Source organism: Cervus canadensis, chromosome 10 (assembly GCF_019320065.1).
Source record: "Cervus canadensis isolate Bull #8, Minnesota chromosome 10, ASM1932006v1, whole genome shotgun sequence".
NCBI classification, from domain to species: Eukaryota; Metazoa; Chordata; class Mammalia; order Artiodactyla; family Cervidae; genus Cervus; species Cervus canadensis.
The window spans coordinates 27,843,646-27,859,887 of record NC_057395.1 but is presented as its reverse complement, the minus strand read 5'-3'; the positions used below and the strand labels follow the sequence as shown (position 1 = coordinate 27,859,887).

General features: G+C 45.7%; 1 protein-coding gene and 1 long non-coding RNA gene across 8 annotated transcripts in view; one reads left to right on the top strand and one right to left on the bottom strand.

Annotated features, from left to right (window-relative positions):
• The window catches only part of LOC122448097, a 110,098-nt gene that overhangs the window by 51,560 nt on the left and 42,296 nt on the right, over positions 1–16,242 (bottom strand). The window contains exons 2-3 of one of the 2 annotated variants that reach the window (XR_006271499.1): positions 4,678–4,800; positions 1,386–1,749 (exon numbers count right to left, since the gene is read on the bottom strand). This is a non-coding gene — a long non-coding RNA (uncharacterized LOC122448097). Of the gene's footprint in view, positions 1–1,385; positions 1,750–4,677; positions 4,801–16,242 lie in introns of those variants that run through there. The other variant, XR_006271500.1, reaches the window with a different exon arrangement.
• Positions 303–16,242, top strand: part of PRTFDC1 (phosphoribosyl transferase domain containing 1) — a 124,957-nt gene continuing 109,017 nt past the window's right edge. The window contains exons 1-2 of one of the 6 annotated variants that reach the window (XM_043479087.1): positions 303–3,145; positions 12,504–12,610. In XM_043479087.1, the coding sequence (XP_043335022.1) occupies positions 2,921–3,145; positions 12,504–12,610 (332 nt within the window). In that variant the 5' untranslated portion in view covers positions 303–2,920. The remainder of the gene's footprint in view (positions 3,146–12,503; positions 12,611–16,242) is intronic. The other 5 variants (XM_043479088.1, XM_043479089.1, XM_043479090.1 and 2 more) reach the window with 5 other exon arrangements.

Below are 16,242 nucleotides of genomic sequence, written 5' to 3'. Positions count from 1 at the left end.
GGAGCCCGAGTCAGAATGATTAACCAGAGAAAACCCGGAAACTAACCCCATGATCATAAAACCTGAGACTGTGTGCCACGGTGCAGAGCAGTTCTCCTGGGTTCCCTCACCCTCCTGCTCTCCACCCAGGTGCCCCTTCCCAATGAGGTCTCTTGGTTTGTCAGCACGTGTGTACCTTTGGATAATTCATTTCTAAGTGATAGACAAGAGCCCACTTTCGGGCCCTGGAATCAGTTCCCCTTCCTGCAACACTTTCAGGACAAAAGCCTTTAGCCTGGTAGAGAATTCAGGTAACCATAAATATTTGCATTTTCACCACGGTAGTGATACTAGACAATTTCAGGAGTGAAAATGGAGGAACCTCCAACTAAAAAGTGGATCAAGAGAAGGACTGAAAAGATGCAAGTATATTTTCTGGTTATTAACTTTGCAAAGATGTAGTCTTTATCCTTACAGCTTCTTCAAAGGAGTATCAGAAAATGGACAATCTGAGCTAAAATACCATTTTTTGTGTGAAAAATTCCATTATTTTAATAATTTTCTTTTTTTTTTTACTGTATCCACTCTCATACCAGTTCCACCTTGTCCCTAGATTATAACTGTCCCTGACTGGTCACCCTACACCCATCTTAAAAAGCAATTACTGTGTCAATTTACCATCAGATAACATTATAAACATTTGGTCACACACTGTCACAGCATCTCAAATTAACACCTTACAGTTTTATAGCATTTTTCAAAGGATTCTCTCACATGTCACCTCACATTAATCTCATCTTCCCATCCAGTAGAGAAAAAAAAAAAACAAAAACTTCATATGCAGTATTGTCCCTCTTACTGATGAGAAAATTGAGGCATATTGTTGGACATAATTGGCTTAGCCTTATTATCTAACTTCATATGGGTTATTACTAAAAAAATCAGAATCTAAAGCCAATGCAGTAGATGCATAACAGAAATCTGAGATTTAGAAAGAATTTTTGCCTCTTGGTCCTCATATAAGGGTAAGCATAAAGTCAGGACAGATGATGTTATTCTTGGGTATTGGTTCTTGTAAATGCAATTTGTGATGTCAAATGTATACTGTATTACATTAATGTAGTCCAAAGTAGAGAAGCATAATTAGATCACACAAAATGTTATCAAAATATACAAAGATAATAAATAAAATGAATTCAATTAAAAAAACCATTTGTGCATCATTCTGTATTCTTCACAGGATGCCCTGTGGGTCTCTATAGGATCTTCTTGAGATTCTGTGATCATTCAGGTAAGTGACTTTTTCATTGTGAACTTACTGGATTTTACATTTAAATTAATGGCCATTTTAAGGAAAGATTTATCTGCCATTTCCTTTACATCTTTCACAGTGCCTGGGCTGAGAACACAGTAGTAGCTTTTTTATTTCTTTAGAGCAGCTACATCTGTAACTGATACTGAAGTTTCTTGTTCCCAAGGCCCATGTACCCACGGGTAAACCTGACTTCGCTGCAGTGAGACAGTGGGATTCCTTAAGGTAAACCACTGCATTCCAACCTCTGAGTGTCTCAGCAGTTCAGGTGTCTGACTCTGAGCACACAGCTTCTCCACCATAACCTGCCCCGACGTGGGGTGGCTGGCTTCCCAGCAGTCTTCTGGACACTTCAGTCTGATGATCACCTTCAGTTCCTGGAAATTTTAGTGACTTTGGTTGTGAAGATGCTTCCTGGGCTTGGTCTTCGACAATAAAAATAGAAGATGGTGCCTCACCTTTGAGAAAAGAGGTGGGTCAGACTATAAAAATCGCCCCAAACAAGGACGTCTGACACGTTTATCTGTGCAAGAAGCACGTAAGCGCTAGTTAACAGGCGCCTCCCTGCCGCCCTTCCCCTGCCCCTCCCCAGCCGCCCCCCGCCCCCGCCAGGACAGCGCCTAATCTCAGCGATGCGCGTGCTGGCTGTAGACACATCAGAGGCTGAAGGCACACAGGGCTGAGTTGGGCCTAATGACTAATATTTTCCCCACCCGGAGCGACATTCACGGATTGATAACTATTTTCCCCTCAAACCAAGCAAAATCAGCAGTACTTCCCTGCTTTGCGCCAGAACTTGAAGATGAACAAAATAGTCTTTCGGAGAGGCCTGAGTCCAGCTCGGGGCTTCAGACCAGAGCGGGCTGCAAAGGATGAAGCGAGATGGCAGAGATGAGGGCAGTGAATACATTGAAAGGGAGAGCCGGGCCCTGGAGGAAGGGACAAAGAACCAGGACCCTCTAAGGGGGGATCAGGGGTTGAATTAACAAGAGATTCATAAAAGAAGGCTTGTGAATCTGAGAAGAGCTATGGCTTTAAGCTGCAACCTGAAACAATTACACTCTGACCATACGTTCTTTAAAAAGCGGTGAAGTGGATGACATGTAAAAAAACTAAGCCCCCCCCCCCCCGCCCCGCCCTGAAAGCAGTAAAGGAAGGGCCCTCTTTCCAAGTCCAGATCCTGTATCCGCGGGTTTGGTTCTGGGGTAAACCGCCGCACATCTCTTTCCAACTCCTGGCTGGGCAGTTAAGAGGGTTTTAAAAACACATCATCCTTTGGTCCACAGCCGCACTTCGAGAACATCCTATACCGCAGGCTCTTTCGCGGATTTACTTGCGGTCAAGAGCACCCAAAAGTCAGCAGGCAGGATTCCAGGACCTTAGCCTGAAAGCGGGGACGGCAGACTTAGGGAGGCGGGGGACCTGGGCACGTGTTCTGCTGCAGAAAGGGCGAGCCGCGGGCAGCCTGGGTCCCCCGGGTCCCCGAGCTCGCAGACGGGCGGTGGCCGCAGGGGACCCGCGCTCAGGTGGAGCCAGCCTCGCTGCAGCTGCGCCCCAACCCCTCCCCGCCCCCACCGACGCCCCGGGCCCTTCCCTTCGCCCCGCCCCGCGCCCGAGGACCCGCCCGGGATGGGGGCGCGGGCCGAAGCGCTGGAGCCGCGCCAGGCCCGGGGTCCTGGGTGCGCAGCGGCTCTCCCGCCCTGCGGCCGGGGGCGGAGCGGTCCCCCCTCTCACCCCCAACCCACCCCCTCCAGGCCCGTCACCCTCCCCGCTCCCTCCTTTCCTTCCCGCTTTCCCCGGAGAAACATGGCCGGGAACCGTGAGGAGGCGCCAGACTACGGGCGAGGCGTCGTGGTAAATGCAAACTCCGATTTCGGGGCCGAGGCGCGCGCTCCCCGCCCCTCCTTCGTTGGCACCCCCCCTCCCCCACCTCCTTTCTCGATTAAACGCCCGAAATGCATTCGGGAGCGAGCTGGCCACGGCTTTGTTCTTCCCTCCCAGCGGGTCGCTTCCATCCTCCCCCTCCCCCGTAAGACCGCGCGCTTAACAGCCCTTCCCCCGGGTCCTCGGTGTCCCCACCTCCCCCCGACAGCCATCCGCTACTCCCCAGGGTTGAGCCCGCGTGGTTCCGGGTCCCACTGCCGCTGGCCGCCAGCAGTCACCCCTGGGCGCCGGGGGTGCTGCGAGGACCCGCGCGGGCGGCTCTTATGGGCCTCCGTGCTTACGGGCTCCCTCCTGACTTCCCCAGCGCGGGCTTCACGTGTTGTTTTCAAAAAGGATTCCGAGAGTTGGCCAGGGCAGCTAGGACATAACGTTTGAGCTTTGAAACGCCGGCCAGGGCTCTTACTGTGGGGCCTCTGCACAAGCTTGGGACACGAGAGCGCCCCTCGAGAGAGCATCCGTGTCTGCAAAAGGACCCGCTGAGCGAACTCATGTGTATGGAGTATCAGAAGGTGTGGGAGGATGGGGTCCCAGACCAGATCCTCTTTATCCCTGGGAACCCCACAAAGTCAGCCATCACACAGTGGGTACCCAAGGATCAGTATCCTGGAATCAAATCTGGTCTTGCCATACGCTCCTGGCTTCTTTGGAAGGTAGTGGTTTTAACGTGTCAGGTTTGAAGTGAAACTGTGGTGATGGTGGTGGGTGGGTGGGGCCAACTTCCTACTTTAAGATTCTTTGTTCAGAAATCAGCCTGTAATGTACAGATAATCCTGTCTGTGACTGAGGCTTGCAGGAGTTGGGAGGGTTGGATTAGGAAACATCTCATTGTAACTGATCTGTTCGGGTTGAACTCTGTTGCTCAGGGTTAATTTCACAGCCAGGCCTGTTAGTCTTAAAGGAGTTCATTTATTTGTTCATTGGGCTCCTGTTTATTCTGCTGCTGAGTTCCAGGCAGTGTTCTAGTCTCTGGGGAAACCAGACAGACCCCTGTGTTCGTGGACCTTACATTCTAGAGAGGAACACAGGCAAGCAGTGTGAAAGCACCTACACGAAGAATATGCCCTCAGACAGTGATATGTGCAGGGAAGAGGAAAGAGAGTCTTGAGATAGTGATTGGAGGAGGGCTGAGGCTGCTATTTTAGCTCAGATGGTCAGGTTGGCCCCCTGAGTGACATATAAGCCAAGAGCAGAAGGCTAAGGGGGAGGTAGCCACCTGAAGATTGAAGAAGGGTACCTATAGCAAGTCCCCTACATAAGAACAAGTTCCATTCAGAGAGCGTATTCACAAGTCCAATTGGTTTGTAAGTCCAACAAAGTTAGCCTAGGTACCTAACTAACATAATTGGTTGTATAGTACTGTAACACTATAATATTTATAATACTTTTCACAAATAATAATTACAAACAAAAAATAAGACACTTTTAATCTTACAGTACAGTACCTTGAAGAGTACAGTAGTCCAATACAACACTTGTGTATACAGGGGCTGGCATGCACGTTTGCATCTTTGAAAGTTCACAACTTGAGGGTTCGAATGTAGGGGACTTATTCTCCAAGACAGCACCTGCCAAGGGCAAGGAAATCATTACATTCTGAGAAGGAGTCATAACATCCAGTTTTATGCTTTTTAAAAAAAAACGATCACTCCACTTGCCATGCCGAGGATGGTCAGGCCTAGATTTGGGGTGAAAATGTTTGAAAAAAGGAAGTCATTCAGTTCAGTTCTGGACAAGTTGAGTCTCTAAATGCCTGTAAAGCCTATGGGTCATGATGCACGGGAGGCAATTTGAAATTCCTGTTTGGAATTCAGAAGGGGGACTGTATAGATTGGAAATCATCAGCAAACAGAAATATTTGATGCTTATCAGTGGGCTTTCCTGATAGCTCAGCTGGTAAAGAATCTGCCTGCAATGCAGGAGACCCTGGTTCGATTCCTGGGTCGGGAAGATCTGCTGGAGAAGGGTAGGTTACCCACTCACTCCAGTATTCTTGGGCTTCCCTGGTGGCTCAACTGGTAAAGAATCCATCTGCAATGCGGGAGACCTGGGTTCGATCCGTGGGTTGGGAAGATCCTCTGGAGAAGGGAAAGGCTACCCACTCCAGTATTCTGGCCTGGAGAATTCCATGGACTGTATAGTCCATGGGGTTGCAAAGAGTCGGACACGACTGAGCGACTTTCACTTGGCAATGGATGGGGATGCCTGGTGAACATGGTGGGGAAATAAAATTATTGTTAAGGGTAGAAACTTGGAAATCCCCGGATGTAAGAGACTTAGTGGGAAGCCAGGTGAAGAGACCAAGAATGAGTAGAAAAGTAGAGAGAGCAGATAGGGTGGCCGGTGCCTAAGGAACAGAGTTTTATGGAGGTGAGGGGGCAAAAGGATGGGCTTCCCTCGTGGCTCAGATAGTAAAGAATCTGCTTGCAACGTGGGAGACCCAGATTCGATCCCTGGGTCAGGAAGATCCCCTGGAGAAGGAACTGGCAACCCACTCCAGTGTCCTTGCCTGGAGAATCCCATGGGCAGAGGAACCTGGCAGACTACAGTCCATGGGATCACAAAGAGTTGGCCATGATTAAGCACACACGCATGTTCATGAGGGGGTTAAGATTGAGCAGGAGGGTCACATACTGCAGAAAGAGCAGGTAGCATCAAGATGGCAAAGACAGTTACGAAGCCAGCAGTAGTGAGCGTCTTTTAAACAACTATGCCATCAGTAGAATGGTTAAATACAGTACTATTATTTAATAATAGATACTCTTTAAAAGGGATGAGACCCATAAATGTGACTAATTGGAAAGGTAGATTTTTAAAGTCTAAAAAGCAAATGGTGGAACAGTGAATAACTGTTGGTGTTAAAAGAAGGCCTCTTGAAAGCAAGGTAATTTGGTGAAAGATAAAGGTAGGCAGTGTGAAGGTTCACCGAGGTTGGAAATAATCAAGATATTGTGGAGATACTTCCTGTACTCGTGTCATTTTCTCCTGTAGAGCTTGGGATGATTAGATTCACATCAAGTTGTCTATGAGCAACTTGATTCAGAGTGAATTCAAGGTGAGCTGATGGCATCAAGGGTCAGGAGGATAAAGAAACTCAGGAGGAACAGTATACTGGGAAAGTAGAGAGCCCTCAAGAAGGAGTTGCAAAAAGCCAAAGGGAAGTTTCAGTATCAGTGGGGTAATAATATTGGGTTGGCCAAAAAGTTTGTTCAGAGCTGGGGCTGCTGTGGCGGATGGGCTGTGGCCAAGGTGGAGAGGAGGTGAAGTCGTTTGAGCTAAGGTGGGTGAAGTTGCCTCAAGATGGGGTAGCTAGAATGATCATCGGGGTGTGTATTGGAGTATCCAGAAATGAGGTAGTGAAGAGAACTCTGAGTTAGTAGAAACTTGGTGATGAAGATGGCAAGGGGCCTAGATAACTTAAGCCTAAAATGAGTATAGTTTGTGCAAGAGAAGGGAAAATGAAGAGATGGAAACTGCTCTTGGCTGCATATGGCTTTCAGTTGAATTGGGGAAATGGGACATTAGTAGATGATTAACAGTACATGATTAACAGTACATGGGATGGCCAAGTCAGAGATGTGGCCCTGGGTTCAGAGACTCTGTTTAGGATAGCTGGTCACCAGTGTCCCCCCACTACCCCTCACCCCAATCCTCCGCTGGTGTATCTTTGTGACTTCTCAGGGAGAGAAAAGATCTTTATCTGTCTACCCTTTGGGCATCAGGTTTATAGATATGTTTTACTTTTACAGAACCATTATCAGAAGAACCATAGTTAGTACCTACACATGTGAATTTGGTAGGAAAATAAGGAGAAGAGGAAAATCTAAAATAATTGTGCTTCTGTTGTCTCCCTCCCTATCTGCCCATGGAAACGTGGTGGGAATCAGAGAAATCCATTGGGATCACAACTTTCCTAGGGGTGATGAGTTTCACCTTCCGGGTGTAGAACCTTCCATGGAAGGAAGGCATGTAGGACACAAGGTGTTATTTGGCCTGTGCAGTTCCCCCTTCATTCTCCTGGTGGCAGATCTCTGGGGCCCTTCTTTTCCGACTCTGTTTGGACTCAAGTTTCTCAACATGTGGTTCTGAGGCGTTCGTCACACTGCACCTCCCTCCCTGGTTCTGGGCCTGTACTTGTGACCCCAGCTGGGCCAACTCCTGTTCTTGTCTGGGGTTCCCAGAAGCAGAGACTCCCTTCCTCTCCTGCGGTGGATGGGTCGATGTGAACCTGAAATTGGCAGCCGCCATGGTCATGCCTGAAGGAGAGAGTGGGGCCCACGGTCTGGGGCTTAGCAGCAGAGAGGAGCCGAGATTAGCCTTTTGTATGTGTTTCCAAACTGTTTTTATCCCCAGGGCAGCCAACTTGAAAAATAAAGCAGGAAATATTCTAAGCAAAAAATTAAGATTTAATGATTTAGAAAGAAGGTCTTCAGTATATCTTCAAATGGTGAACAGAGGGTCCAAGGGAGTTCTGAGGTTTGGATGTGATGTAAAATGGCTTGGTGAATGTGTTTGTCACTTCCCCAGCTTGGCCGTATTTTGCGTCTTTGAACAGAGAAAGCATTGTTCTGAAAAAACTTAGAGCGTATTATCTGTGATACTGAAACTATTTAAAGACTTCTTGTTTTGATTTTTCAAAAAGCAGATGAATAACATAATTATCTGCAGTTCCCAACAGCCTCCATTCCCTCAGGTCTGGGACACATTTACAGTGCAATTTTGCATGCACTATTAAGGATAAACCAGTGGTTCCCTCATCTCTAATTGTCTTTTATCACAACAGTGAAAATGAACTATTTCAGACTCATTTGGAAATAGACTGGTTTGGCTTATAGAATAGTGTTTAGAGAAACACGTTTCTTCTACTTTTAAATTTACAGCTCTAACTCGGGCCATAAGACTTTAGCAAATAGGTTTGAGGCACTTCTTTAAATTAATTCAAATGTAATTTTTAAGTAAACTATTGATGTTTCAGTATGTCTTACTGGTTAGCATTTATTGCAGGGTACTGTAGACCAGATTGGAGAAGGCAATGGCAACCCACTCCAGTACTCTTGCCTGGAAAATCCCATGGACGGAGGAGCCTGGTAGGCTGCAGTCCATGGGGTCGCGAAGAGTCGGACACGACTGAGCGACTTCACTTTCACTTTTCACTTTCATGCACTGGAGAAGGAAATGGCAACCCACTCCAGTGTTCTTGCCTGGAGAATCCCAGGGACGGGGGAGCCTGGTGGGCTGCCGTCTATGGGGTCGCACAGAGTCAGACACGACTGAAGCGACTTAGCAGCAGCAGTAGACCAGATACTGATGTAAGAGTTTTATATCCATTATCTATCTTATTTAATCCTCAAGTTAGCCATATGAGGTAGGCATTGACTGTTTTATAGAAGAAAACCCTGACCCAGAGAGTTTAACGGCTGAGGTCCCACAGCTAGTAAACGCACCCCGAGGTGTGTTAGGTTGCTAATCCATGCTCTTTGCTGTTACTCCATGCTGCCTTTGAGCTACAGATTTCCAGTACAGTTTTTGTCTGTAGGTTTGTTTGTTGTTTTTTATTTGGCTGTACTGCGTCTTAGTTGCAGTATGTGGGATCTAGTCCCCTAACTAGGGATCGAACGTGGGCCCCCTGCCTTGGGAGTCTTAACCATCGGACCTCTAGGGAAGTCTCTATAGGTTTGTTTTATTTGTCATTTTATCAATCTTTTCTTTTTGGGAGGCATAATTTATTTATCATATATTTATATATCATTTATCATAAATGGAAATAGAAATGTACTAGGAATCTAAGTATATTATCTGTTCTTTTTATTCTCAAAACAACCCTGTCTTTGGGTTTTTATTGTGCTCTATTTAAGGGAGGGGGAAATGAGTCTCAGATAGAGTTTTCCTCATGTCCATGGTTAAGTATCAGAGCTGAGCCCGAGAACATGGACTAGAGAGTGGTCTCAGATTCAGCTGGGCAGGGGCTACCGCAGGATTTCACGGTGGGAGGACTAACCCCCGGTTCCTGCGGCCAGCACTGCACGGGCTCCAGGAGGGGGTGTGTGTGTTCTGGCGGGGGAGCCAGAAGGTGCTGTGTCCCGGGGCGATCTCCCTGAGGCCGGGTGCTGCTCCGGCGCCTCGTCTGGTCTTTATCATGGCCTGCCAGTGAGTCTTCTGGAAGCCCCTCGTGTTCCCTGGTGCTTCCAGGCACTGACCCGCAGTGTTGATAGTGAACAGCCGGCCCTAGGCGGTCTCGGGGTGGAAACCAGCGTTACTCTGTAAACAGATTCAATTGTGCCCCTAGCCGATTTGCTGGTCAAGGCAGAGCCGATGTGACGCTCCGCAAATACGCAGATGACACATTGTTTGACCGCCCGTCTGCCCTTGGTCAGGTAGGAATTTCCAGAGCCGTCAACAGTGGTGTCCTTTATCATGAGAAGATGAACGGAGGGTTGGGTAGCACGTGGGTGGAGACTGTGTCATTCAGCGTTTTTGAGCCCCTGCGATATTCCGGGGCAGTGTTCTGAGCGCTGGAATTTCAACAATGCGTGAGACAGACAAAGTCTCTACCAGAAGGAGCTAACGTTCCGGTGCGAGGAGACAAAACACGTAAGCACACGTACACGTCACACCCAGTGGAAATGCACGCTGTGAAGGACAGTGAGCCTGGGTAAGAGGTACAAAGATGCGTGGCACGGAACGGGTGCTTTTTCACATAGGTGTCCGGAAGGCCTTGCTGTGGAGGTGATGTTTGGGTGGAGCCTTGAAGGAAGTGAAGGGTAAGCCGTGTGGGCTTCCAGGGGAAGAGCGTTGTAGGCAAAAGAAAAGCAAGTGTAAAGCTCTTGGGGCAGAAGATGCTTGGGACATTCAAGCATCAGGGTGGAGAATGGTGGCTGAAGCAGGTAGACAGCCCCAGGGATGAGTCAGAGGCCCTGAACCCTGCTGCCGCAGGCCATGGTGACAGCTCCAGTTGTACTCTTAGTGAAATGGGAAGCCCTTGAAAAAAAACCGAGCAGAAGCCTGCAGTGATGTCCATGAGGTACATTTTTCAAAGGAGGACTCCGGCTGCCACGTGGGGGTAGAGGATGGGCGGGATGCTGGCACAGTGGAAGCAGGGAGGCAAAGTTGGTAGCCATGGCAATGGTCCTAGAAGAAATGGTGGTGGCAGGGACTGGAAGCGGGGCAGTGGAGATGCTGAGAGGTGTGTGTGCGTGCTCAGTCACTTCAGTCATGTCTGACTCTTTGCGACCCCATGGACTGTAGGCCTCCAGGCTCCTCTGTCCATGGGATTCTCCAGGCAGGAATACTGGAGTGAGTTGCCATGCCCTCCTCCAAGGATCTTCCTGACCCAGGGATCCAACCCATCTTTTATGTCTCCTGCATTGGCAGATGGCTTCTTTACCTCTAGTGCCACCTGGGAAGTCTGCTGAGAGGTGGTCCTGGTTAAATTCTGGAGGAGCTGATGATAGGATTCACTGCTGGGTTGCAAGGGGGGGATGATAGAAAGGGGTCAGTTACAACTCTGCAGGTGTGACCTCAGCAGCTGAGAAGAGTTGCCCTTTACTGAGAGGGAAGGGATTCGTCTGCGGTGGATTTGGTCTGGTCAGTGTTCCAGAGCCTGGAACCGGGATGGGAGTCGGTGGAGTCTGGACCCTAAGTGGCCCTTCCAGAACCTGGGCAGAAGAGAACTGGTTTTGAGTTCCGGGTGAGGAGGCAGGGGAAAAGCAGGGGGATATCCCAGTGTTCGATGAAGTAGAGATAGGTTTTAATAGAAAACAGATGAGATGAGGGAGCCAGAGGCAGGAAGAGACCAAAGTCTTCTCAAGGAGCAGAGAGCTCTAAGGGATACAAGTTTGGGCGGCAAGATCACACAGAGGTGGGAACAGTCGGCAAGTACTGGGGCCTGTCCTGAATTTCTGCGGATGATGTGGAGTTTGGGGTACGGGGGGCAGTGTGTTAGACAGGGAGAGGGTGCAGGTGAGAGACAACAAATGAACAGAACACAGAGCTGGGGAGGATCCCGATTTGACTGCAGAACAATCTGAGGACAGCAGGAGATGGTATGGGCAATTGGGCTGGGAAATTAGGATAGGTCTGCCTTAGGAGAGACCTTGAGTATGCAGAAGTCTGATGGAGGTGTGTGGGAGTAACCAGAAAACTCGAGACTGCAGTTCAGCTATGGTTTGGCTTGAGTGCCTTTCTGGATGATCTGAAAGTAAAGGGAACATGGTCTTCACTGTTTTCTCTCCCACCTCTTTACTGTCTTAACCATCAGACTTGCACATCCAGTCCTAAGCAAGAGGGAGGCTTGCTAGCAGTCTGTCCACTATCTGAATACACCAGTTTTCTGGAGCAGTCGGTTTCCCACAGGACTGACTTGTGTTCCCACCACAGCACATCCTTTTGAGGTCTTTACTAAAATGACCCAACCACTCAGAAGTTTGGGTGCACAATAATACCAGGAAAGGTGTACTTTTAGTAGGTAACCTTTCCAAGGCAGGTGAGGTGGTTACAATGTATAATATATATACACACTGTATATATACAATGTAATAGTATATATAATAATATGTTATAATAATGTGGAGTGATACTGTCTGTATCAGTAGCCAGACCTCAGAGAGAGTGTGGGTTCAGTTCCAGATCACCAAATTAAAGCGAATATCTCAATAATGCAAGTCACAAATTATTACTATTTTGGTTTTCCAGTACATACAAAAGTTAGGTTTACCCTATGCTGTGGTCAGTTAAGTGTACAATACCATTATGTCTAAAAAAAAAAATGTACGTACCTTAATTTAAAATGCTTTATTGCCAAAAGTGCTAAGCATCCTCTGACTGCAAGGTTGCCATAAACCTTCAGTTTGTAAAAAAACAAAAAATACTATCTGCAAAGCCCAATAAAATGAGGTATGCCTGTAATTACAAAAATAACTTCTATTCATGATAATATTTATAATGTAAATATACATTGTATCTTTACCTTTGTGCATTCTTACAAACAGTGCTGTCAGGTTAGCTGTAGGTTGGGATTTTATCTTATGATGCCAGAAGTCAGGAATGGAGTTCCCAGTTCACTTCAGTAGGTCCTTCATCAGGAAACAAATTACCTTGTTCCACCTGGCTTCTCATAGGTTGACGGAATACAGTTTAATGCCGTGTGGATTGTCAGACCTAGTCTCTTGTTTTCAATGGTATTTGTTTTTACAAAGCATGCTCTTGTTTATTTATGTTTTTAAAAATAAATTTCCAATGAAAAATACTGTAACCAAAATCAATTGGTTTGCAGATTATGGATGACTGGCCAGGGTATGATTTGAGCTTATTCACGTACCCACAGCACTACTACGGAGACCTGGACTACGTGCTCCTCCCTCATGGCATCATTGTGGACAGGTGAGCGCTCTTTGCTGAATCCGTTTTGTCTAGTCCTCTCTTGTGTGAATCAGACAATATGCTCAGGGACCCTATTCCAGAGTCTCTTCTATACAGTGGTGGATAGAATGTTTATAGGACAGATAAATTGGAGTAAAATAAATCTGTGATTTCCTTGGATATTTGTTCAGGGAAAACAGTAAGAAGGCTGTACATACAAAAGATAGTAGTGACTATAGATAGTAAATTAGTAAAGCCTCAAAATAACAATGTCCTATACAGACTGATAAAAATGAGGGCCGGGAAAGCATTTGTCTCACGTTTTTCACAGACTCTTACCGGGGAGAGTTAAGAGGTGACCTTTATCTTCATTTACCTTCACAGGCCACACCCCTGAAGCCCTGGCCTTTCCTGCAATTTGCATTTATCTCGAATAAGTCCTGTCTCACAGGTTGGCCAGTCTGTGGACAATGATGTTTTCAGTGGTAATGTTTTGGAAATAAGAATATGTGCAGCTTAAAAATAGTAGCATGGAGCTGTTTCTCCACTACTGTTTCTGGTTCTTTTGAACCCCTTGACACAGATGTCCTCTGGCTCCTTCCCAGCCACTTGACTCTCGTCTTCTAAGCCCCTAAGTCACCCCTGTGTGTTTCTTAGTTTTCAGAGAAAAGAAAGTAACAGAAAGTTAGTCACTCAGTTGTGTCTGACTCTTTGTGACCCTATGGACTGTAGCAGCCTGCCAGGCTCCTCTGTCCATGGAATTCTCCAGGTGAGAATGCTGGAATGGGCAAGTGCCTCTTCCAGTTCAGCCTACCACAGGCGTCAGCACTTAAAGGTCTTAGCCCTTCAACAAAGCTGCCTTAATGCCCCGACCCTTGCCTTTCCATGGGCTTTTGATTTCTAGCACAAGATCAAGTACTTAAGCCTTCACGTTTATATGAAAAGCAAGCTTCCTGTATTTCACACTCAGAAATCTGGGTGGGAGAAGCTCTGAGAAACAAGGGCAAGCTGAAACTCAGGGCTCCCACTCCCCCCTTTCCCTTGAGCCTTTGTACTTCTGCCCCTGTTTTCTTAAACTGTGACTTTCTTCTGAGTTAAAATTTAACTTATGAAATAGATCCTCAGCCAAAGGAAAGTTTGAAAAGCACCGGCTGGTCACTATTCCCAAGATGTTATCTTTCCATCAGTGCCTGTCTGTAAGCAAAAGGAAATGTCATTCTTTCACTGAAATTCTAAGATTTCCCATTGGTTAAGATCTGCATATTGCGTGTTCTCTCAAACTATAAAATATTATTAAAATAAGATCTAGTTTACGATTTCTCACGGCCTCAGGTGGCCTTCCATGGAATACAAGTCTTGATCCTTAAAGGGAAAAAAGGTTCTTAGAAGAAATAAATGTGAAAAATTTTGCATCTCCCAACTTGTCAAACCTCCCAGTTGGCAATTCATATTAAAGATGCAGATTCCTAAATCATTTCATTAGAGAACACCCGATACTTGCTACCTTTCTATTTCACTAGATTGGGAGGTGGATTTCTAAGCCCATTGATACTCACTGTATGGCACCAAGGAAAACAGTTGCTCAATAAATTTTTCCTTTTTCAAATGTAGACAAATATGAATGCAAAACTCCTATTATTGATACAGTAGGGGAAAAGTGGTCTCCGCTATTGAATAGAATATTTATCAATTTCTTTTTGCACATGCTTAGAAAGAAATTTCTCCCAAATTAATTTGATTCAGTGGCTGCATTAACTCAATATTTTGTTTAGTCCAGCCTCAGCCATTATGATGAATGCATTACACATAAAATATGGTGGAAGGTTAGAAAACAGTAAAAATACCTAATTTTGAAAAAGGGGTAAATTTTATAAAATATATTCAGCTTCCTAAGAATCAGTCTACTGGATTTCTCCTACCCCCCAAAAAAGAAAAAGAATACAGATTCTTGTAAAGGAAAGGGGTGGGGTGGGGAAGAAATGTGCTTGACTTTGGTAGTTAAACCAACTTCTCTTGTGCAGTGGGCGTCTTTGTACTCTATTCACCTCTTAATAGCTCTCAGAAGTACTTTGTCTTCACATGAGTTTGGGAACCCCCTGGTTTAAACAAATTTAGTCTTTTCTTATCTGAAAATTAATTTATGACTTAAGTTAATTGCATCATGATATAGTACAGGATTGAATCCTGGCAAGGTTACCAGTTGCCTCTACAGGAGGCTTTATGTATAGAAATTCTGATTCGGGAGTCTGGGGTTGGGCCTCAAAAATGCCCATCCCCACCTTTAAAATGAATTTATTGAGATATAATTTACATACAACAAAACTCACCCATTGTAGGTAAATGACCCAGTGATTTTTAGTACTAGTGATTTTAATACTAGTACTAGATTTAGTACTAGATTTTAGTACTAGTGATTTTTATGGCTAGGCAACAATTACCAGCATCGTTTTACAATATTTCTTGTCGATCAAAAGTTTGTTGTCAATCTCTGCTCCTACCCACACCATCAGGCAATCACTAATCTAATTTCTTTCTCTCTAAATTGTGTTTTCTGAGCTTTTAATATAAATTAAATCAATATCTGAGTATTGATTCATCAATTGATGAGCACTTAGATTTCTTGTTTTGGCTACTGCGAATAATGCTTCCAGGAACATTTGCATGTAAGTCTTTGTGTGGACACATCTTTTCATTTTCTTGGATGGGTTTTTGGAGAGGAATTCTGAGTTTTATGGTAAGTGTAAGAAACTGCCAATTATTTTCCAAATGGCTACACCATTTTTCATTCCCACCAGCAACGTTTGAAAGTTCCAGTTTCTCCACATTGCTGCTGCTGTTGTTGTTTTAGTCGCTCAGTTGTATCCGACTCTTTAAGACCCCGTGGACTATAGCCCACCAGGCTTCTCTGTCCATGGAATTCTCCAGGCAAGAATACTGGAGTGGGTTGCCATGCCCTTCTCCCTAGTTCCTCCACATACTTGCCAACATTTCATATTGTTTGTCCTTTTTAACTCTAACCATTCTAGGTGTTCCCAGACTCAGTGGTAAAGAATCTGCCTGGCAATGCAGGAGACAGAGGTTTGATCCCTGGATCGAGAAGATCTCCTGGAGAAGGAAATGGCAACCCACTCCAGTGTTCTTGCCTGGGAAATCCCATGGACAGAGGAGCCTGGCAAGCTACAGTCCATGGGGTTGCCAAAGAGTTGGACACGACCTAGTGACTAAGACAACAAAACAAAAACGTGGATATATAAGTGTTTCATTGTGGTTTAAAATTTTCCTAATGATTAGTGTGCTTTCTAGCTGTTCATACATCTTCTTTGGAGAGGTGCCTATTTAAGTTTTTTGCCAATTTTGCAGTTGGGTTGTTTGTCTTCTAAATAAGTTGTTAAGAGTTCTTTATATATTCTGGACACAGCCCTTTATCAGACATATGCTTTGCAAATATTTCCCACTAGTATGTGGCTTGTCTTTTCATCATTGGTATATTTTAAGAAGAACGTTGGGTGAAATATTCTGTAAATGTCAACCAGGTCCAACTGTTATATGGTACTGTTCCTTTAACTATATCCGTACTGGTTTTCTGCCTTGTTGGATCTGTCATGTACTAAGAGACAGGTATTGAAGTTTCCAACTACATTAGTGGATTCATC